Source organism: Aspergillus ruber (genome assembly GCF_000600275.1).
Source record: "Aspergillus ruber CBS 135680 unplaced genomic scaffold scaffold00012, whole genome shotgun sequence".
NCBI classification, from domain to species: domain Eukaryota; kingdom Fungi; phylum Ascomycota; class Eurotiomycetes; order Eurotiales; family Aspergillaceae; genus Aspergillus; species Aspergillus ruber.
This window is the reverse complement of record NW_024467308.1, coordinates 79186-99513: the sequence shown is the minus strand read 5'-3', so window position 1 is coordinate 99513 and position 20328 is coordinate 79186. Positions and strand designations below refer to the sequence as shown.

Sequence of the window (20328 nt, the reverse complement as noted above, 5' to 3'; positions counted from 1 at the left end):
TCTAGATATATACATCTTGCATGCAATACCACATAGAATCTACCTGACTACTCATAGAGTACAAACTTACTCCTTCTTAGGCAAATACCCCTGCTCATCCAAATAAGCAATAATCTCCCTAACAGCCTCCTGCACGGGCTTCTGATCATCATTCACGATCCGCACCTCCGGCTTCAATGGCTCCTCATACGGCGCACTAATCCCCGTAAACTCCTTGATCACCCCCTCTCTCGCCTTCTTATACAGTCCCTTCGGATCTCTCTTCTCCGCAACCTCAACAGGCACATCGACATGCACCTCGACGAACGGTAGACCATTCTCTTCGCCGGGAGTGGGGACCTCGTGCAGTGCGCGCGCAGTGTCCCGGTCCATCCTGTAGGGCGAGATGAAAGAGGTGATTGCAACGGAGGCGCTGTCGGCGAAGAGCTTGGCGACTTCGGCGATGCGGCGGATGTTCTCATTGCGGTCTTTTTCGGAGAAGCCCAGGTCTTTGTTAAGGCCGAAGCGGATGTTGTCACCGTCGAGGCGGTAGGCGTGGACGCCGCGGTCACGGAGGAGTTGGTGCTCGAGTTCGACGGCGATGGTGGATTTGCCCGACGCGGAGAGGCCGGTAAGCCAGATTGTGAGGCCGCGTTGGTTGCGCAGGGTGCTGCGCTCTTGGCGGGTCAGGGCGCTGGCGTGGTAGGTGATGTTTCTGGTTTGTCAGTGCTTTTGCTTTTTCATTGCTTGCATATGGGCAGGGAACGTACGTAGACATTTTTGCAGTAGTGGTTGTTGTAAAAAAGGAAGAAGAGAATGCAGGAGTCCTGAGAGATAAAATTCTACAACGGTACCGTGGCCTCTGACAGCGGGGCGCTGATCGCGGGATTGATGCTGTCGGTGTTGATTGAGCACGCCATCGCTATTTTTAATTCTATATTTCAGACTCGATTAAGAGAATAGTACTATAGGATCATTCGTATCCATTCAATTTCACTATAATTGCGCCTGAAAGTGCTGTATTCGTCTCAACAAATCCTTGCGCGGCGGGGTACTTCTGCCAGGTTCCAGGGGTTGATGTACGCAAGCTGCGGGAATAAAGATACAGTACTGTAGCCAATTGTTTCAATTAGACAGTCGACTATGCATATTAGGACAAAGAGTGCATACGGTGAATTATGCCCCAGTCTACAGAGTGTTGAACCTCAATACGACAGGCGACTACTAATGAACTGTAGTGATGCTAATGTTTAATTTAGCAGCTTCTCCTGAGACACCTTCCAACAGCCGATATCTAACTTGTACCGCCTATATAGACGATTTGCAGGAGACATGTTGAAGACAGTCGCTCCTAGAAACGCCGAAACATCCCTTCCCATCCAATGCCAGTGGTATCATGTTGAATTCATCTTCGCCAAACCCATCTCGTTGCAAAGATAGCAATGCAAACAAATAAAAGAAAATGCAACTCACAAAAAACAGACAACATAAAATCCAAGACAGGGCTTTTTATATGTCTATAACCGTGCTTTGAGTTGTTGAAAACAAAGCGTAAAAAATTACATCATCACATTCGTGAAAGAAAGAAAAAAATAAGAAAGGGGCAGATATTAAAAAATACAGTTCTTTCTACGCGGCCACACTCGGATTAAGTGGCACACGCTTAGAACTTGAGAGCCTTGGGCTTCTCCCAGGAGAATTCCTGGTTGGTGAAGTGACCATTCTTGGCGGTCGCGGCGTAGATGGGCTTGGCAAGGTCAAGCTCCTTGACAATGACACCGGGACGCAAATCGAAGTTGTTGCGGATGATCTCGACCAGCTCCTCCGAGGACTTGTCGGAGGTACCGTAGGTCTCAACGAAGATCGAGAGAGGGTCAGCGACACCAATGGCGTACGAGAGCTGGACAAGGGCACGACGAGCGAGCTTAGCGCTAACGAGAGACTTGGCGATCCAACGGGCGACGTAAGCGGCGGAACGGTCGACCTTGGAGTAGTCCTTTCCGGAGAAAGCACCACCACCGTGAGCACCCCAGCCACCGTAGGTGTCGACGATGATCTTACGGCCGGTCAAACCGGCGTCACCCTGGGGACCACCAATGACGAAGCGGCCAGAGGGCTGCAAGTGGTAGACGGTGCGGTCATCGAGGAGCTCGTTGGGGATGACCTTCTTGATGACCTTCTCCTTGAGGGTAGCACGAATCTCCTCGGTGGAGACATCGTCAGAGTGCTGGGCAGAGATGACAACAGTGTCCACACGCAAGGGCTTGACAGCACCGTTGTCGTGGGCGTACTCGATGGTGACCTGGGTCTTGGTGTCAGGGAGAACCCAGGGGATGGTGCCGTCAAGACGGGCCTCCTTCATGGCGTGGTTGAGCTTGTGAGACAGCAAGATGGTCAAGGGCAGGAGTTCAGGGGTCTCGTCGGAAGCATAACCGAACATGATACCCTGGTCACCGGCACCGAGCTTCTCGAGGGCCTCATCGTAGTGAAGACCCTGAGCAATGTCAGGAGACTGCTGCTCAATGGCAACCAAGACATTGCAGGTCTTGTAGTCGAAACCCTTGTCGGAGGAATCGAAGCCAATGTCCTTGATGGCGCCACGGATGATCTTCTGGTAGTCCAGGTTGGCCTTAGTGGTGATTTCACCAAAAACCATAACCATACCTGCGCTTATCAGTACATGTTCCACAAGGTGCATGCACATGCAATTGAGTGATAAACAACTTACCAGTCTTGGTGGCAGTCTCACAAGCAACCTGAAGTCGCACAGTTAACTGATTGGTCCGATGTAAGATTACTGATAGCGATCAATCCTACCTTGGAGAGCGGGTCCTCAGCCAAGCAGGCGTCAAGAATGGCATCGGACACCTGGTCACTATTTCGGGTCAGCTCAATTGCTCGTATAGAGGGCAAAGGACAGGACAGCTAGCTACTCACGCCATCTTATCGGGGTGACCCTCACCCACCGACTCGGAGGTGAAGAGGAAGTTGTTCTTGGGTGCGACGGAGCCCATTGTGACTGAGAATGACCGAATATACGGGAAAGAGAGTACGGAGAGGAGAATATGGATAGGGAAAGAGAGTAAGACGAGCGTGAGAAAAGGAGAGAAAAAGAGAAAAGAGAGAGGGGAAGAGGAGAAAAACCAGGCGGGGAACGGGATATTCAATTAATGCGGGCCGAAAATGCACGATGGCGCGATTCCGGGCGGTGTGTACTGGCAGAAAAAAGTGGGCGGCATTTTTACTTGCCGAGCTTACACGAGCTTAGATACGCTGCAAGATCAGTTCTATAAAAGTTCAAGATACAAGGGATAAAATGTCCAAATTCGGCGCATTAGTGATGGGTCCGGCAGGAGCCGGCAAAAGCACATTCTGCAGCGCCCTAATCCAACATCTCCAAACCACCCGCCGCAGCTGCTTCTACGTCAACCTCGACCCAGCCGCCGAATCCTTCGCCTACGAGCCAGACCTGGACATTCGCGAACTCATCACGCTGGAAGATGTAATGGAGGAGCTGGAACTTGGCCCAAACGGCGGTCTAATCTACTGCTTCGAGTTCCTGCTACAGAACCTGGATTTCCTATCAGAGGCGTTGGACCCGCTCAGCGAAGAATACTTGATTATTTTCGACATGCCGGGGCAGATCGAGCTGTATACGCACGTGCCGCTATTACCGTCACTAGTGCAGTTTCTGAGCAGACAGGGTCCGTTAAATATCAGTCTTTGTGCAACGTATTTGCTTGAGAGTACGTTTGTGGTTGATAAGGCGAAGTTCTTTGCGGGCACGCTGAGTGCCATGTCGTCCATGTTGATGCTGGAGATGCCGCATATCAATATCTTGAGTAAGATGGACCAGGTGCGGGATATGATCTCGCGCAAGGAGTTGAAGAGGTTCGCGAATGTGGATGTGCAGTTGCTGCAGGATAGTGAGGGTACTGAGGACGCAGCGGGTGATCCCTTGTCGAAGGATGCGTTGATGAGCGGGGGGTCATTCCAGCAGCTGAATCGGGCCGTTGCACAGTTGATTGATGATTTTAGTATGGTTTCATTCTTACGGCTGGATGCGCAGGATGAGGATAGTGTTGCAGGCATCTTGAGCCATATCGATGATGCTATTCAGTATCACGAGGCGCAGGAACCAAAGGAGCCCAAGGATGAGCAGGAATTCGATCTAGAGGATGGAGATGAGTAACTTTGGCTTCGCAAGATACCTGGCCACCACCAATCGAGAATCGAATGTCTTATCTATGAGTTACACACGCACCGCGCCGTTACAGTCGTCGGACAGAACATGCCGTTGACACCGGCCTGCTGAGACCCAGCAAACACACCGCTACCGACCAGCGCAGGGAAAACATTCCGAAAAGAAGATACCCATGCTATTAACACCATGTATCTAAGATGCATTCGCTCAACCATAGCATAACACATAGCAACATAATCATGACCACCAAGCATACCATTCCAATCCTTCCAACTCAACCAACCAACCATTATCCCTAAACCATAATCCTTCTTGTTGTAGCAAACGGCAGTCCACAGACTATATCCCCCTCTATACACCCCTCACACTCCGCACGATCATAATCATAACTCCCTCCCATACTGCCCAAACCCAGCGGCGTTTCCACCAGGTGCACCCCCATCAACCCCCCTCTCAAACTCCTCCCAAACCCCCTTAGCCAACCCTAAGGCCCTCCCAACCTCCACCCCCGCCCTCTCAACACCCACACTATACACCCAATAGCCCACCGCAAGTATGACTCCCCAAAAAACAACCCTGAAGACCAACCACACCCAAAACAGCACCATGCGCCGCGTATAGTCCAGGATCTTTAGCGAGAGGAATAAAATGAGTAAGAGGAGGAAGACGGAAACGAGGTCCGGCGTTGACGACGTCAAGAGCGAGGAGAGGGGGGATAGGACGTATGGATCGAGGTAGGTGGTGCGGAGGGTTGAGAGGTGCGTGGAGAGCATTTCGGGGGCGGTGGTTAGGTTGGCGAGGAGAGGGTTGTTGGTTAGGAGGGGATGGAGGTATTCTGTTGCGCTTGTTAATATGGTGGTTTCTTTTCTTTAGTTGAGGAAGTGGTTGAGTTGGGTAGCGTACCTGGTATGAAGTCCATGTTGAGTGATGACTCTGTATTGCGTAGATGTGGTATTTGAGGAACGTGATGTGGAAGTTTATTGTTTTGAGTCTGTCTCTGACTTGCATATATGTATATCTTCCTTTAGTACAAGTATTTCATTCTTCTGCACTTTGTTTCTTCGTAGAACGTTGAACGTTGAATACCGAAAGTACGGCAGTGATCAGCGGCAATCGATGCAAAACAAACAAACCGGAAGGGATTATCTATGTCCGTCACGTGTATCTACTACCTCTGTACTCTGTTCGAATCAAAGACATCGCACAATTATGATTATCTATATACAGTAGTCATCCACCATTGTTATGTCAATCAGGCCTGGATATCCATAATTGGGCCCTAAATCATCAACAAAAAACGCCAGACACCCATCGTGATGGTATAAATATACAAAGCTGGTACAAGAGGGTATGGTTAATTACTGACTCAACAGAGTCTTGAACAGCTCGCGCTCGGCCAGGATTTCAGACTGGAGTTTCCGGGTTTGACGGAGGGCCTCGTCTCTGCTTCATGTTAGCTTCAATTCACGGCAACAAGGCAAGAGAAAAGGAACATACCTATCCGACTGCAACTCGGCCACGTCAATCTGCGCCCGGTTCATCCGTCCGACCACTTCTTCCATCTCCATGTCAGCGTTGCGCAGGAGTCGTTCGAGCTCCCGGACCCGCTTGGCCAGCATCTCCGGCTGAACGATCTCCGTCAATGGAACTCCATTGCCGCTGGTAGTCTTATCCAGACGGGGAGAGCGAGCGCCAAAGAAGGGTGACTGCGCAGGTCGTGGAGAAAGGGCCGCAGGGCTGCGCGAGCCGTTCTTCATACGCTGGAGCTGGTCGTTGTGGCTGTCCTCTAACTGACGGATCTCGTCTTCGTGCTTGGCCATCTCCTCTTCGGACAGTTGCTGCGCTGTCAGGAGCATGTCCTCCAGCGACTTGAGCTGCGATTGCAGCTCGTTGATTCGGCAAGCAGACACCTGCTGGTCCTTCTCACCCTGGCCGATGGCCTCGGCCAGACGGCGACGCAGGGTGCTGTTGGACTCCAGCTGCTTCCGCACATGAGTCGTCAGTGTCTCCGTGCGGTTGAGCGATTCCGCCAATTCACCAGTCGCCTCTGCTGGCGACTGGGCGACAACCTGATCCCGGTCGGCCTGCAATTGCTCATAGGCGGACTCGAGAGAGGAAGTAGTCGCCAGGACTTCGGCAAATCCGTCGCGTCCTTCGGCCGCTGCTCCCGAGTTCTCAAGCAGGGAAACGTCGTGCTCCTGCAGCAGCTCCCGCAACGAAGCAGTCTCCTGCTCTGCGCGATCCAGGTCCATTTTGAGACCTGCCAGACCCTTTTCGCACTGCCACTTTTGCTCCAAGGCATCCTCGGCCCGTTGACGGAGGTCGTTGACCTCTTCGCGCAGGTTACGGACGTCTCGTTCGTAACCCAGTCTGCGCGGGGAGCCTGCTTCCTGTGCGCGCGCCAGCTCCATCTCCAGCATCCGAGAACGCTTTTCGTACTCCCGGGCCTGGATTGATTGGCGCGCAAGCAAGTTCCGCAGGGTCTGGTGGAGCGCATCACGCTGCGCCTCAACGTCATTCATGCGATCAGCCAAATTCTCGCGAGTGTCACGCTCCTTGCCCGAGAACGAATTTGACCGGGAGAGCGAACTGGGCCGGGAAGGCTTGGTGTGCATGCGAGCGAGCGAGTTCGAGCGCGACATGCTGATACCCAAGCCCGAGGTCCTTCCCCGCGGGGACCGACCATCGTCCTCTTCGGCGATAGATGCGAACCGACCGCTTTGGAGCTGAGCTAATGAAGCATTTTCGATCTTCAGCGCCTCGATTTCTCCCATCAGACGTTCGATTTCGGACGGGTCAGCTGACGATGATGGAGGCTTGTGCGTGCCACCAGAGATCTGCGGGATTACTTCGTCGCGGAGATGGTCTCTTTCGTTCCGGAGTTGCTCAAGTTCCACCCTCATGGCGGTTAGAAGATCCTCAAAGTTGTCTTTGATCTGTCGCTCCTCGGCAAGCTTTCGTCGAGTGGAGTCCACCGTACCTTCCAGCTCGCGATTTCGAGAGGATAAATCTGAGAGATTGACTCTTTCACGGCGAAGCTATAACAGTTAGCCATTGATGCTTTCAGGTCGATAAGCCAATGCGAAAACTTACCTGCTGAACTTGGCTTTCTAGAATCTGGACATGCGATTCAGTAGCCAGTCGCTTTGACCGTTCTTCTTGCCATTTCTGTGAAAGGTCGACCTTGAGCTGTGCGCGTTCCTGCTCAGCGGACCGGCGAAACTTCTCCAGATCCTCCGAACGGCCGGAATCATGAGGGTAGCGGATGCTGGAGCTGGTCCCAGAGTCGGAGAAGTAGTCACTTGTGCGCCGATTTGTGACATCGAGTGGCATTTCCGACTGGAGTCTCTCGACGAGATCCTCGAGCTCCATCTCGCGGCGAATGGAGCCTGCCAGCTCGGAGCTGATCTCGCGCAACTCATTTTCCAACTCGGAGACCTTGGTGTCGAGAATCGTGGCACTGCTGAGGGAGCCATTGCGGACGGATTTGGAGTTATCGAGGGGGACGGTGGTAGAAGGCGTGATGGAGAAGGAGGCGCTGGGGAAAGACGGTGGCATGGGTGAAGCTAGCGGGGACCGGCCCGCGTCTGAGATTTCTGTACTTGAGGATTCGGCGCCGGGAGAGGTGGGGCCTTTCCAGCCAAAGAAGGAGCTAATTTTCCTCCCGGGGGTTTTGGGTTGTTGTTTAGAGTCGAAGGAGTTGGCGGACGAGTTCCGCGCGCCGGCGGAATCTATACGGAGGGGAGGAGGACGGTTGTTTTCGGGCGGGTGCAGGGCCATCGCGGGCTGGTCGTGGTGATCGCCTGCTGGCGGGGAGGGAAGCACAGGGATGAAGGGTTCACTGACGAGACGGCTGTGGAATTGGATCCCATTCGAGAATTGTGAGCCGTAGTCAACGTCGTGCTCCGTGACGGGTACGGAGGGAGTATTATCTGCGGAGGGACCACGGTGGGGGAGTCTACCGGTTCAGTCGTCAATAATGAACAATTGGTCGCTAGTAAATAAAGCTTAGGACGATAAAGGAGAGGGAAAGAAGAACAGAATCAAGATCGAAGAGTAAAGAAAGAGGCTAGGATAAAGCACGAGGCAGACAAAGCCCCGGCGGATAAAGAAAGGCAAACACAACGTACCGATCCAAGTCCCTTGGCACAAGAAGGGAGTCCTCATCGACCAACGAGGAAGCAGAGGAAGCCAGCGAAGCAGGGGACAGAGGACCCAGAGAGGGATCCTCAGCAAATGCAATTGGAGGTTGAAGATGAGGGTATTCGCGCGGCGTTTCGCCCGGAGGCGGAGGGGGCGGCGGAAGAGGAGCAGCAGGAGGCGCAGAGGAGGACGTTATTGGAGCAGAGGGAGAGTGTGGGACAGAAGGAAAAGAAGAGACTGCTGGCGTAGCAGCATTATCCGGTAAGGGCTTTCTCGAGACCGGGGGATGTGGTGAGTAGTTAGAGGAGGGAGAGGAGGTTGGTGAGGGAGAAGAGGGAGTGATAGTCTGGAGCGACACAACAGGAGAAGAAGGTCGCACTGGACCGTCTGGGGGAATCATTGGCAGCGCATGGATTGGCAAAGATAGTCAGCAGTCAGGGAGGATGATCCAAAGTGTATTGAGTAAGTGAGAGTAGAGTAGTAGAATGAGTGTGCCGTAGCTAGAGTTAGAAAGATAAAGAGAGACTACCGAAAAGGAGTTGGAGACGGTCCGGAGTGTGGAGGTCTACACTTAATGCACTGTGCATGGTGAGTACTTTACTTCTACAAGTACATACTGTCTGTTTGTATTTTGTGTAGACTCTACATGTATTATACCTCCTCTCGCTCTTGTACATTTTATTTCACCTGTACTCTGTATTCTCGTTGCTCTCACTCTACCTGTCCTGTACTCTGTACTCGTACCTCAATCCGTCGACTCTGTACCGCATTTACTACTGCCGCCGATCCGACCCACATTTCAGGGGGGTCTCCAGCACAGTAGCACATTTGAATGCGTTTAACTACCAGCCAAAGATACTATTAAAGCCATGGAAACACCAATTCCAAGGCCAGCTAGAATTCACATAACCACGGTACAACCAATTGACCCATGGACACCTACCTATACTCTGGACTTATACTCTGTACTCTGTACGTACTCTAATCGCACGCAAAGTGCACTGTAGATCTCGGTCCCCTCCGAGAATCCCTATTAGTCCTTCAACAACACGGCCTGCAGACAGCTCAGGGGTCCCTGCACTGAAGCTCGGACTCGCAAGATTGATAACGTCGTAGGGTGCTTACCCTATAGGGACAGCTACATATCGAGTATGTAGGGCACATGTCTTCGGTGCAATTGTGTATGGATTAATGGATTTGGGGGGGGGATAAAGTGTTCAGTATTCAGTATTCAGGACAAGACATGAAGTAGAGTACCTGCATTTTTACTGATTTACACGATAAACAAACTCAGGAGTCTGCAAGGGACTTTACATGTTGGGCGGGACAAAGTACGTACTTCTGTCTATCTGAAGATTCTGCTCCGTGCTTTCTACTCCGTCCAGTCAATGTATATTCCATATCATTCCCTGTCACTGCCACTGTCATTTCAGATAAACTCGGAAAATCAATAGGTAATGCCTGTCAGTGTGTGATTTCATATACTGCTGTTCTTTTCACTGTGTGATCGGATTCATGTCCCAATGCTATTGACTGTCTGTGCTAGTTAGCTATTTGTATTTGTATTTACTACGTATGTTTACCTGTAAACAGGCCTGGAGATGTTCCTGGTTTGTACATCCACCCATGGTCTGTGCTGTGGCCACATATGTATATTTCAAACAGAATATTGGCCTAGACCAGCCCTAGGAATATACAACTGCACACAAGCCAGCGATAATAATAGAACATAAATATAGTAAGCCTATCCTATAAAACTCCAAATATATACATAGCACGCGCAACCCAAATATAGACTCCAATCGACCATATATAGCATACATAGCACATCCTGACTCGTAACAAACGCAAATGTATGATTCAAACCAGTTCAATACGGTATAAAATCGAACCTCATCCGATCCAGGTAATGACTCCAGTCTTCTTTCTCGTCCATCTGATTCGTCCAATATTGCTCTAGAAACTTTAATGATTGTAGCACATTCGGTACACGGATTGTGTCGTGCAGCAATGCGAGTAATCTTCGTACCTTCTCGCGATCTTCTCCTCGTGCTTCGCATCCAGCAATAAATAACGGCGTTGTTAACATCACCCACGGACTCAGACCGGATGATGGACCGATTTCTGCCGTGCACTCGAGGATGCGCTTGACGGATGCTTGCACGGCGGGTGACGAGGTCGGGGTTTTTCGTAGACGACGATGAATTTGGATGAGAGCGCTATGCTGGAATGCTTCGTTGCAGAGAATGAATTCTTGAATAGATTCTACTGATAGCCCTTCCACTATACCGGGGTAGAATGTGGGTACGGTACCAGCTTCCCGGTCCATGAGTTGGTGAACTGAGGATTCCAAAGCCGACGCTTCATTCTGGATGCTGACTTCTTCGCTCCCGTCTTGGAGACCCCGGCTCTGATGCCGTCGCCAAGCGGCCGCACCAATTCCCCGGAATATCGCGGACAAATGCACCGTAAAACCCCAGTAATCATCCAGATAATCCGGCGAAGAACCCTCAGGCTGCGCCGCAGGCAACTCAGCCTGATCAGTAACACCCCCAATCGGCGGCCCATTCCCCGTCAACGCCGTAAGCGACACAATCGACCGATACCACCGATCCAAATAACACCGGAAACCCTCTGCCTCTCCGCCTCCGCCTCCTTGCTGACCCGCCGCAGTCGTCCCCATCAACACCCTCGCCCCCTCAATGTGCGCCCGCCACGAGTTCGGATGTATGGCCCCCGAGTGAATCTCCGCGAGACACAGAGTCCGCGCCGTAGCAAGGAGCGCATCTGACCCCCGCGTGCTGGGGTTCTGCAGTTCGTTTCGGAAATGCTCCAAGCTGAGGGCCATGAAGCGCGCGATTTCGGGTGCTGACTTGACCGTTTCTGATCGATTGTTTACTGCCTGCAGGTGAATCGCGGAGAGGGCCGTTGTTGCGTAAAGGAGGGATGGGGTTTGGAGGGCCATTGGGATGAGCATTTTGCAGATATCTGTCTGCATTCCTGAGTGGCAGGCGGTGATTTGGGAGGCATCGTGGATGAAGTGGTGGAGGAGGGATTTTTGTTCTGATGATAACGACGAGAATGGATCGATTGGTCGAGTTAGGAGGTTATTTGTGGGAGAGGTAGGTGACGATTTCACGATGGTGTTTGCGTTGTTGGCGTTGCCGCTGGTGGTATATATAAATTCCCCGGGGGAATATTCTACCAAGCGTTAACACTCTACTCTCTATACCACCATGATGAAGGAGTACAAACCAAATTTCTGCATCCCATCCCCCACACAAGCCCCAAACCTCGATCGCGAAAACGCCCGTCCTCCCCATTGCAGCTGCATCGCATATCCACACTGCGCACCTGCTGTCTGACATCGACCGCAAACTGGCCTCTGCTCATCACATTTTTGACGTCGCGCCTTACATCTTTTGCATCCCGTGAACGACCGAGACATAGGTGGTCCGTAGCCGCCTCTGTCCTCGTATTCGAGTGAGATGTATTCTGCGGGGATTTTTCTCGGGGAGACTGCAGATCGGAGGTTGCGGACTTTAGAAATTGTTCGGAGGGCGCGGTTGAGATAACGAGCGTAGATTTCTATATGTCAAGGATAGTGATAAGGTAAATGATAGTGTTGTCAATGTTGAATGAAGGACTGAAATGGAAGAATTGATGAGAAACTCAATCATCCGGTGCCGAGGAATTGGCTTGGGGAATGGGTTCGCCTCTCCTCTCGGTGGCGGGACTCAAATAGAACCGATTGGCAGTGACTTTGAATCTACCGTTGGAGAACAGAGTATTGGATATCCATTGAAGGTATGCTCTAACATACACCAGACTGGCTAATCAGAAAGTGAAAACCTCGTCGCCCTATCCACAAATACACAGATCAAGATAAGCAAAGGCATAATACGCTGGACAACCCATAATAAATGCAACCAAAGAATAGTATTCATTTCAAATCACACGCATGACAAACCCAGAACAACAAACAGAAAGCAAAGACATTAGTTATCAAAGGTATAACGGAGCCATTCACCGACGGCTCGCAGACTCTCCCACCGTACCGATTCGTCCTTGTCGGCCATCAGTTCCATCACGCGAGTCTTGAGACCCAACCTCTCGAGCTGGTTCCGTCGCTCTGGCAGCACCTTCACCAGTTGGCCCACATCATTGCACCCGATCGCCAACACTTGCTTGTCATTGTCCCAAGGCTTGGCGAGAATTTCAGCAAGCTTCTTTGGATAAGCACCGTTGCTCTCGTCCAAGATCCGTCGCGCATTGTCTCTCCAGAATGTAGGGTTCCGATGCGGCGGCGACCAGCGGAGGTGGCCCGATTGCAATTCGGCTGCGTATTGATCGAATGTGGTCTGCGTCTTGGTGTACTCATCTAGCATGCTGGACAAGGACCTGAGGTCCTCGAGGAGATCCTCGTCGGTTAAGTGACGGCCAGAGAGGTTAGTCAGGAGGGCGGGTAAGCGGACAAACGCTGCGATGGGAAGCAAGGTGGTTTGGTTCTCGGAGAGGAGATTGTGAAGGGTTGCCAGAAGGAGTCGCGTTGTCTTTTCCTTGGGCGACACTCGCAGCAATTGCGTGTAAAGTTGGATGATTTCATGATCGCTGCGTTTATCAGCACTGAATATGTTCTTCCCACGGAGAATACATACGATTGAAGATCGTCGCCAACCAGCTCAGCTTCGAAACTCAATTGCCACAAGACTAGCAATACGCGGTACAGAAGCTGGATCCCAACACCACCGGCAAGACCGGGCTCAATGGCCCGTACACTGCTGCCACCAGCCGTGCTTGATCCATTGTCCTTTGCTCCAGCAGCGGCACGGAGGATCTCAACCAACGGCTCCACGGTATCCTTTCCCTGGTTCCAGAAGAGCTCTCTTGCCCTTGCTGTACGAAGCAATGCAGAGTATTCCTGGACTCCAATGTCTTGCAGCCCGCTATCTTGATTCCGGACCAGGGTGGAGAGATAAGCGTAGAGCTGAGGAAGCGCCTCGTCATCTCTGGCAGCGGGTTTCGATGACGACACTAAGCTTGTAGACACGAGGTTCGTCAGGAATGTTGATGTGAGCAGCGGAATGGGATCTTCAGCGTTCGTAGAATGGCGGAGGAGAGGGAGGAATGGCTTGTAGGGGTCGGCGTGCGCAATCAGCGCAGAAGCGAGTGATGGGACATCTGCGATGAAAACTCTGCCTTAGTATTCTTCCATAAAAACCAAGTAATGCATCAATCCAAAATCATACCGGTAATCAAGTCCACCGCCAACACCAGGATATACTGTACAATATCGGTCCTTTTCGACGCCGAGTCCAGGACACTCTTTCCATCTCCACCCCCAGCAAACAAGCTGACATATCCCTGAAGATCTCCATCAACAGTTTGGTGTCGTTGCTCCTTGCGAACCTTGTCCACGGCCTTGATCTTCTTTAGGTGGTCGTCGGTGATGTTACCAGCTCGGACAGCTCCCTCCCATGGGATAGGACGGGCGCGGATGTTGTTCTGCAGGGAGCTGAGATACGTTGGCGGTTCCAGCGACATTGTTGACACGGGTCCTGTTCCGGATACTCAGGTTGTACTGTTGAGATTGGGGAGTGTTGAGATTGGGGAGTACTCCGTAGCAAGCAACGGAGGAGTGACAGTTACCTTGATATGATGGAACGTTCAGTTGTCCGCCGTCGGCCCAGTCCCCACGCCAAGAGATGAGCCTCCCGGAGCGGAAAACGCGCAAGCCTGGCCGATGATTATTCCTCTTGACTATTACACGCACGCTCTCTACACGCTATCCTGGAATGGCTAATCCTGTTCATTTCGTTCGTTTGCTTTAAATTATAGGCGACGCTCTTGTTGTTTCACACCCTCGTTTCTCTTACGAGTCTGCCTTGTCCCACCCGGTGACGACAAGCCCGCATAATTTGAATCTACAACTACTACCTTTCATGAAATAAAAGCAGATGCCTTGCTGCTGAGAAGGTAGCTGAAGTTCTCAATCTACAGGGAAGAAGACGCCAATACGACGGATAACAAGACGAAGCGACGTCATCATGTCGCAGAACCCACAAGGCTCCAAGCCGAAATGGAAAGTCGGCTCGTTTCTACAACAGGCCGTGGCCGGGGTAGAATCTAAATTGGATCTGATACTGTCTGAAGAGGAGGAACAGAAGCAGATACAGCAGATGCAATCTAAGAACGCTGCTGCGAAGGTCCAGGGACAGCAGAATGGAGGGGGTATGACGCCTATACCATTCAGGTACCTGTCGCATTGCATGGCTAATGGTAGCATCTCATACTAGTATCACGAAGCTCATCCAGTGCGCGCAAAAATGACCGTCTCCAAGAACGCCTGGCTCGTGCTATGGTTAACAAATCGAATACGCCCGGGAACCGCACCTCTCAGTCTTCCGTCAGCGCAGCCTCGTCCCCAGCCGCCAGTCCGAGACCGAGTATCGATGTGCGTCCAAGCGTGGACATCGATTCTGGTCGCGCTTCCCCGGCGGTAGATGTGGAGGAACAACCGAAGAGCTCCACTCAAGCAGAGGCCTCGTCGACTATGCCAAAACTGGGTAGAAGTAGTGAAGAGTCCGTCATGTCGTCGCAAGATGGGAAAGAGCTTGCCGCGTCAGTTGTGGATGAGCCCGCCACAACAGCAGTTGAAGAGTCAACAGATACTAGACAGTCAATCGATGATGCTACCAAGCCGGAAAACGACGAGGATCAAAGTGTCCGTGCGTCCAAAGAAACAACACGAAGCGCCACAGAAAGCTCTCCGGAGCAAGGTTACAATGGTAACGAAACTACGATTGCACAATTGCAAGCCGAGCACAAGGCTGCTGAATCCCAATGGCAGGAGGAGACGCATGGATATATCGAGCGGATAGATGCACTACAATCCAAACTCAAATATCTAGCAAAGGATGCCGCAGAGTCTGCCAAACAGGCAGCGGCATCCGCCGAATCTGGAAGCGTTGAGAAACAACTCCGAGAGAAAGACGAGAGGATTGCGCTGTTGCTTGAAGAAGGGCAAAAGCTCTCAAAGTCGGAAATGGATCATAGAACCGCGCTCAAGAAGCTTCGACTACAATTTATCGAGAATTCGAAGACCCAGACGGAAGCAAAGAAGAAGACAGAAAAACTCGAAATAGACCTGTCTAATGCAGAAACTAGGGCCCAGCGTGCCGAGGCGGCCGAAAAGAGGGCCAACGACTCACTGGCCTCTCATTCCAAAACATCTCGGGATTTGGATGCCGTCAAGTCCGAACGAAATGCATTGAACGAGACCATTCAAGAAATGAAGGGTCAGCTCGCGCGAGCTGTTGCCCGTGCCGAGACCGCCGAATCCAAGGCCCAGTCAGACGCTCTTGAGCAGGAGAAGAGGCGAACAAGTCAGCTGGAGGAAGAGCTCACAAACGCGAAAACAGAACACGATCTGAATGAAGAGAAGCTAAATAGAGAGATTAACGATCTCAAAGAGAAGGTCGAGCAAGAGAAAGGAAGGGCCCGGATGCTCGAAACTGAACTCAAAGGCGAGCAGTCTATTCTGGAAAGCAAAATGGAGAGCCTTCGCACCAAGGCAGAAGAGGCTTCCTCTGGAGCTGCAGGGGAATCGCAGGCCAAGTTATTACGGCAAATCGAAACCTTGCAGACGCAGTATGCCGTCGCCAGCGAAAACTGGCAGACCCTTGAGGGTTCACTGTTGTCGAGGTTAGCGAATCTGGAGAAAGAGCGGGATGATGTTGCGCAGCGTGAGGGAGAGCTACGGAGAAAGGTCCGGGAAGTGGTAAGTGCAATCTATTATTTTTGACACTTGGACATATGTACTAATTCTCCCTTTTTTTTTTTTTTTCGTTTGCAGAATCTCAAAGCCAAGAAGGCAGATGAGGAACTCGAAAACGCCAAAGAAGCAGCGCACGACCTGGATAACAGGCTCGAAGAACGCACATTAGAGATGCAGAAGCTGGAACTAAAGCTCCAGAAAGCCTCCGACGACCTTTCCGCATCACAAAAAGATTTCATTGACCAAAAGAAAGCATACGAAACCACATGGACACAGAAACTCGAAGACGAGCGCGCAAGATGGCGAGAGCAAATCATCCCCCCCGCACCAGCCTTCCAATCCCCTCGGAACGAATCCCCCGTAGCATTCAACCGCAAAACAATGACCCTCGATCCTCCGGGGTCTTTCTCCGACTCCCGACCTACCAGCCGTCGCTCTTCCGTGATGCCCATTGCATCACCGGATATCGGCACTCCCCCTCGACAGAACTCGTTCCCCGCTTCGACTCAAGGCCTTTTCTCTCCGCCGGTTGCAGGCAGCCTATACAACCAACCGATCACAGAAATGCCATCCATCAACTTAGATCCGGATGAGATGAGCGGCTTTGGCACGCCATCCGCCTACGGGGCTCAGTCCCGCGGGATCAACGACATCATTTCCGAATCGACCGTTGGAGCCGGCCCATCCGTTCAGTTAGTAGAACGCATGAGCGCTGCCGTTCGTCGGTTGGAGAGCGAGCGCGCTGCATCGAAAGACGAACTTGCCCGGATCACCTCCCAGCGCGACGAGGCTCGGAAGCAAGTTGTTGATTTGATGCGGGAAACTGATCAGAAGAAAGAGATTGATGCCCGTGTTCAAGAATTGGAAACACAAATGGAGGAGTTGGACCAGCGGTATCTGACTACGTTGGAGATGCTTGGGGAGAAGAGTGAGCAAGTGGAAGAGTTACAGGCTGATATTACTGACCTTAAGAAGATATATCGGGAGCTGGTTGATAGTACGATGAAGTGAGGAGCTTCATATCTTCCTTTTCGCTATAGCTTTTCGAGGCTTCATTCCGACTATACGATGGCATGTGTTGATGTACAAATGTAGAGCGTATTTTAGTATCTTATCAAATTTTTAATCAAACAATCCAAATGCAGACCTTGTGGTCTTGGGTATCTAAACAGTTTTTTTTCTTAGCTGTTTCTCTTTTAATCTGCCGTAATGATCCTCACTGATTTAAGGAAGTTCAACGCCTTCCTTCTCAGTGGTACGCAAGATATATTCCCGCACCTGTCATGCATTAGCCTCTCATTCCAACAAAACAAGATAGAAAGCACCTGCCTTCTGATCAGGAACCAAATCAATCGCCAACTTTCCCTCCGAGTCCCTTTTATCAGCCTCCGCCCCAGCCTTAAGCAAGAAAACAGCCGCATCCCCATGCCCCTCCGCAATAGCATGATGCAAAGCCGTCAAACCATCCATATCCGTCGCATTAACAGGACTCATCCCTTCCTCGAGGAGCATTTTCATAATGGGCACTGAGCCGACGGCTGCGGCGCGGTGGAGAGGTAGTTGGCCGCGCTTGTCTTTTACTCTGGCGCTGCATTTGTTGGCGAGGAGGAGGCGGACTGTTGTGATGTTGATTTTGGAGGTTGCGAAGTGGAGGGCATTCTGGGTTGTCTGTTAAATATGGCTTTATAAGGGAGAGTGCGTGGGTTGTACTTGGCCGGATGTGCTTTTGACGTTTACGTCGGCTTCTTTTTGTAGGAGCTGCTCGATGATGGGGTCGCCTTCGGCGTCTCGCAGGCTAGCTGCGATCATGAGTGGGGTCCAACCAGATCCATCCTGCTCGAGTCGTAAGTATTCATTCATAAGTAGTCTTTTGGAAAAAGGATGGTGGCTACCTCAACGTCAGGATCGAAGTTCTTCTGGGATACTAGTAACTCCACGACAGGAAATCGATTGTATGACACGGCCCAGTGAATTGGAAGACGGTCATCATCGTCTTTCGTTCTTGCGAGCCTGGGGTTAGCCTGAGCCGCGAGAGTTAGCATCTACATATCAATCAAGCTCGATGGCGATGTTTAGATATGCGGGGAACTTACGCTCAAGAGCGACTCGACGGTTTGAACTATAAGCAGTTAGTATCTGATATTCTTGTCTATTGGAGATCACATACCATTTCCTTCCCGGGCGGCTTCGTGTATAGCGAACTTGTCCTTGCGATCAGACTCCATTTTGCTGGTAGATTGTCGACTGGTGATAAGAGCTCCGTGGAGTTGATCGGAGGGGAAGCGGTCGACACCTGACGTAGCGGCCTTGATGCCCCGGGTGTCTATTTCCTCCGCATAGCAAAGCTCCGACTTCATCAAGTGAAAAGACTCAGCATCAACGCGCCGACTCGATACAATTGTCACCACCACGTTCCTATTCTTTTATTTCGCTGGATTTATACCCTTGCCAAGTCGAATGCGGTGAAGTGGTCTTTGAGATCTCTGTCTGTTATTATCAACCCTTCGCGCAGGGTTTCAGTGGCGCGACACGCCTACCTGTCTAATTGCGTCCGGTCGATCGAATAACGGCGATTGATCCTATCCCGAATCTCGACTTCTTACTCCAATACCTAGATTACCCTATTAACGGAATGGACGTTGTACCCCCGAACACGACCGCGGACGAAGCCGTTCGCACCTCCGCAAAGAGGACCGCCGAACTTTTCGGCTCCGACTACCTCATGGTCACACCCTCCGTCGCAGGCGGCTCGATCGGTACTTCATATCGCAGAAAAGCAGAATACAACGATGTCAAGGAACTGCCACCAGCTCTCGCCGAAAAACAAGCCAAGGCTGCTGCCGCCGGGCGAGCTAAGCGTCCCAAGATGACAGCACAAGCACAAGCACCCGTGGACGGAAGCGGCGCGTCGATGTCTCTCGTGAAGAAGGCTCCTGGCCCGACTGCCGGTGGTGTTGGTGGGGAGGATATGCCGAAGAGTTTGATCCAGAGGCCGTCGGCGACGAAACAGCAGAAGCCGGATTGGCACGCGCCGTGGAAGTTGATGCGTGTGATATCGGGGCATTTGGGGTGGGTGCGGAGTTTGGCAGTGGAGCCGAATAATGAGTGGTTTGCTAGTGGTGCTGGTGATCGGACGATTAAGATTTGGAATCTTGCGACGGGGCAGTTGCGGTTGACGCTTACTGGGCATATCTCGACGGTTAGAGGGTTGGCGGTGTCGCCTCGACACCCGTATTTGTTCTCGTGTGGCGAGGATAAGATGGTTAAATGTTGGGATCTGGAAACGAACAAAGTTATCCGACACTACCATGGTCATCTCAGTGGTGTATACACGCTCGCTTTGCATCCCCGTCTTGACCTCCTAGTCACCGGTGGCCGGGATGGTGTCGCCAGAGTCTGGGACATGCGCACACGAAGCAACGTGCACGTTCTCACAGGCCACAAGGGTACTGTTGCAGACATCAAATGTCAAGAGGCCGACCCACAAATCATCTCCGGCTCCCTCGACTCGACCGTCCGACTCTGGGACCTCGCCGCCGGCAAATCATCGGGCGTCCTAACCCACCACAAAAAGGGCGTCCGCAGCCTCACCACTCACCCCACAGAATTCACCTTCGCCAGCGCCAGCACCGGAAGCATTAAGCAATGGAAATGCCCCGAAGCGGCTTTCATGCAGAACTTTGAGGGCCAAAACGCCGTCATCAACTCCCTCGCTGTTAACGAGGACAACGTGCTCTTCTCCGGCGGCGACAACGGTTCCATGTCCTTCTGGGACTGGAAAACGGGCCACCGGTTCCAGTCCATTGATACCATGGCACAGCCTGGCTCGTTGGACGCGGAGTCTGGGATTATGGCGTCGACTTTTGATAAAACGGGGTTACGTTTGATCACTGGCGAGGCGGATAAGACTATTAAGGTGTGGAAGCAGGATGAGGAGGCGACGCCGGAGACGCATCCTGTTACTTGGGCTCCTACGCTGGGCAGGCAGAGGTACTAGTCTGTTGTTTATACCCCTGAGATGTGGTTTGTTAGGTAGACTAGAGAGGTTGATTTACGCACTATATGGAGTTCAGCGTTTCTGTATTTTGTTAACAATGGTATTGGGTTGTTTTGCGGAACGGTTCGAAAATAAGTTTAATATACTCATCATCTGTGTCTATTTTGCAATGCCAAGCCTAGTAAACACAGGGTATCATTACAGTAATCTAGTTCTATATGGATTAAT

The 20328-nt window shown here is 51.6% G+C and overlaps 10 protein-coding genes across 10 annotated transcripts; 4 read left to right on the top strand and 6 right to left on the bottom strand.

Moving 5' to 3' along the window:
- Positions 1-66: 66 nt before the first annotated feature.
- EURHEDRAFT_515189 (adenylyl-sulfate kinase) lies at positions 67-757 on the bottom strand (the record flags this gene model as incomplete). Its single annotated transcript, XM_040786347.1, has 2 exons — positions 67-694; positions 750-757. 2 exons carry the CDS (start codon positions 755-757, stop codon positions 67-69), a joined length of 636 nt encoding a protein of 211 aa, XP_040638979.1.
- An 885-nt stretch (positions 758-1642) lies between these two features.
- Positions 1643-2993, bottom strand: EURHEDRAFT_455611 (S-adenosylmethionine synthetase; the record flags this gene model as incomplete). Its single annotated transcript, XM_040784287.1, has 4 exons — positions 1643-2643; positions 2708-2735; positions 2797-2854; positions 2917-2993. The coding sequence occupies 4 exons, from the start codon at positions 2991-2993 to the stop codon at positions 1643-1645; spliced, it is 1164 nt and encodes a 387-aa protein (XP_040638978.1).
- A 302-nt stretch (positions 2994-3295) lies between these two features.
- EURHEDRAFT_515187 (putative signal sequence-binding GTPase GPN3) lies at positions 3296-4171 on the top strand (the record flags this gene model as incomplete). Its single annotated transcript, XM_040786346.1, has 1 exon — positions 3296-4171. The coding sequence occupies one exon, from the start codon at positions 3296-3298 to the stop codon at positions 4169-4171; it is 876 nt and encodes a 291-aa protein (XP_040638977.1).
- Positions 4172-4566: 395 nt separating this feature from the next.
- Positions 4567-5102, bottom strand: EURHEDRAFT_377377 (Apq12 family protein; the record flags this gene model as incomplete). Its single annotated transcript, XM_040778959.1, has 2 exons — positions 4567-5018; positions 5087-5102. The coding sequence occupies 2 exons, from the start codon at positions 5100-5102 to the stop codon at positions 4567-4569; spliced, it is 468 nt and encodes a 155-aa protein (XP_040638976.1).
- On the top strand, positions 5076-5522 carry EURHEDRAFT_54197 (uncharacterized protein). Its single transcript, XM_040787397.1, has one exon. It carries the CDS (start codon positions 5111-5113, stop codon positions 5411-5413), a length of 303 nt encoding a protein of 100 aa, XP_040638975.1. The 5' UTR covers positions 5076-5110; the 3' UTR covers positions 5414-5522.
- A 19-nt stretch (positions 5523-5541) lies between these two features.
- Positions 5542-11774, bottom strand: EURHEDRAFT_515186 (uncharacterized protein; the record flags this gene model as incomplete). The annotated part of the gene is made up of 7 exons (XM_040786345.1): positions 5542-5626; positions 5681-7221; positions 7277-8086; positions 8944-8946; position 9452; positions 10219-11527; positions 11582-11774. The coding sequence occupies 7 exons, from the start codon at positions 11772-11774 to the stop codon at positions 5542-5544; spliced, it is 3942 nt and encodes a 1313-aa protein (XP_040638974.1).
- A 329-nt stretch (positions 11775-12103) lies between these two features.
- Positions 12104-14119, bottom strand: EURHEDRAFT_412097 (H(+)-transporting V1 sector ATPase subunit H). The gene is made up of 3 exons (XM_040781814.1): positions 13576-14119; positions 12985-13507; positions 12104-12937 (listed from the first exon to the last, which is right to left on the bottom strand). The coding sequence occupies exons 1-3, from the start codon at positions 13868-13870 to the stop codon at positions 12325-12327; spliced, it is 1431 nt and encodes a 476-aa protein (XP_040638973.1). The 5' UTR covers positions 13871-14119; the 3' UTR covers positions 12104-12324.
- Positions 14120-14373: 254 nt separating this feature from the next.
- EURHEDRAFT_455368 (M protein repeat protein) lies at positions 14374-17114 on the top strand (the record flags this gene model as incomplete). The annotated part of the gene is made up of 3 exons (XM_040784267.1): positions 14374-14557; positions 14623-16106; positions 16182-17114. 3 exons carry the CDS (start codon positions 14374-14376, stop codon positions 17112-17114), a joined length of 2601 nt encoding a protein of 866 aa, XP_040638972.1.
- A 200-nt stretch (positions 17115-17314) lies between these two features.
- Positions 17315-18460, bottom strand: EURHEDRAFT_523054 (ankyrin repeat domain-containing protein; the record flags this gene model as incomplete). Its single annotated transcript, XM_040786882.1, has 5 exons — positions 17315-17771; positions 17814-17936; positions 17996-18124; positions 18197-18222; positions 18271-18460. 5 exons carry the CDS (start codon positions 18458-18460, stop codon positions 17400-17402), a joined length of 840 nt encoding a protein of 279 aa, XP_040638971.1. The 3' UTR covers positions 17315-17399.
- EURHEDRAFT_412095 (WD40 repeat domain-containing protein) lies at positions 18459-20278 on the top strand. Its single transcript, XM_040781813.1, has one exon. It carries the CDS (start codon positions 18736-18738, stop codon positions 20098-20100), a length of 1365 nt encoding a protein of 454 aa, XP_040638970.1. The 5' UTR covers positions 18459-18735; the 3' UTR covers positions 20101-20278.
- The last annotated feature ends 50 nt before the right edge of the window (positions 20279-20328 follow it).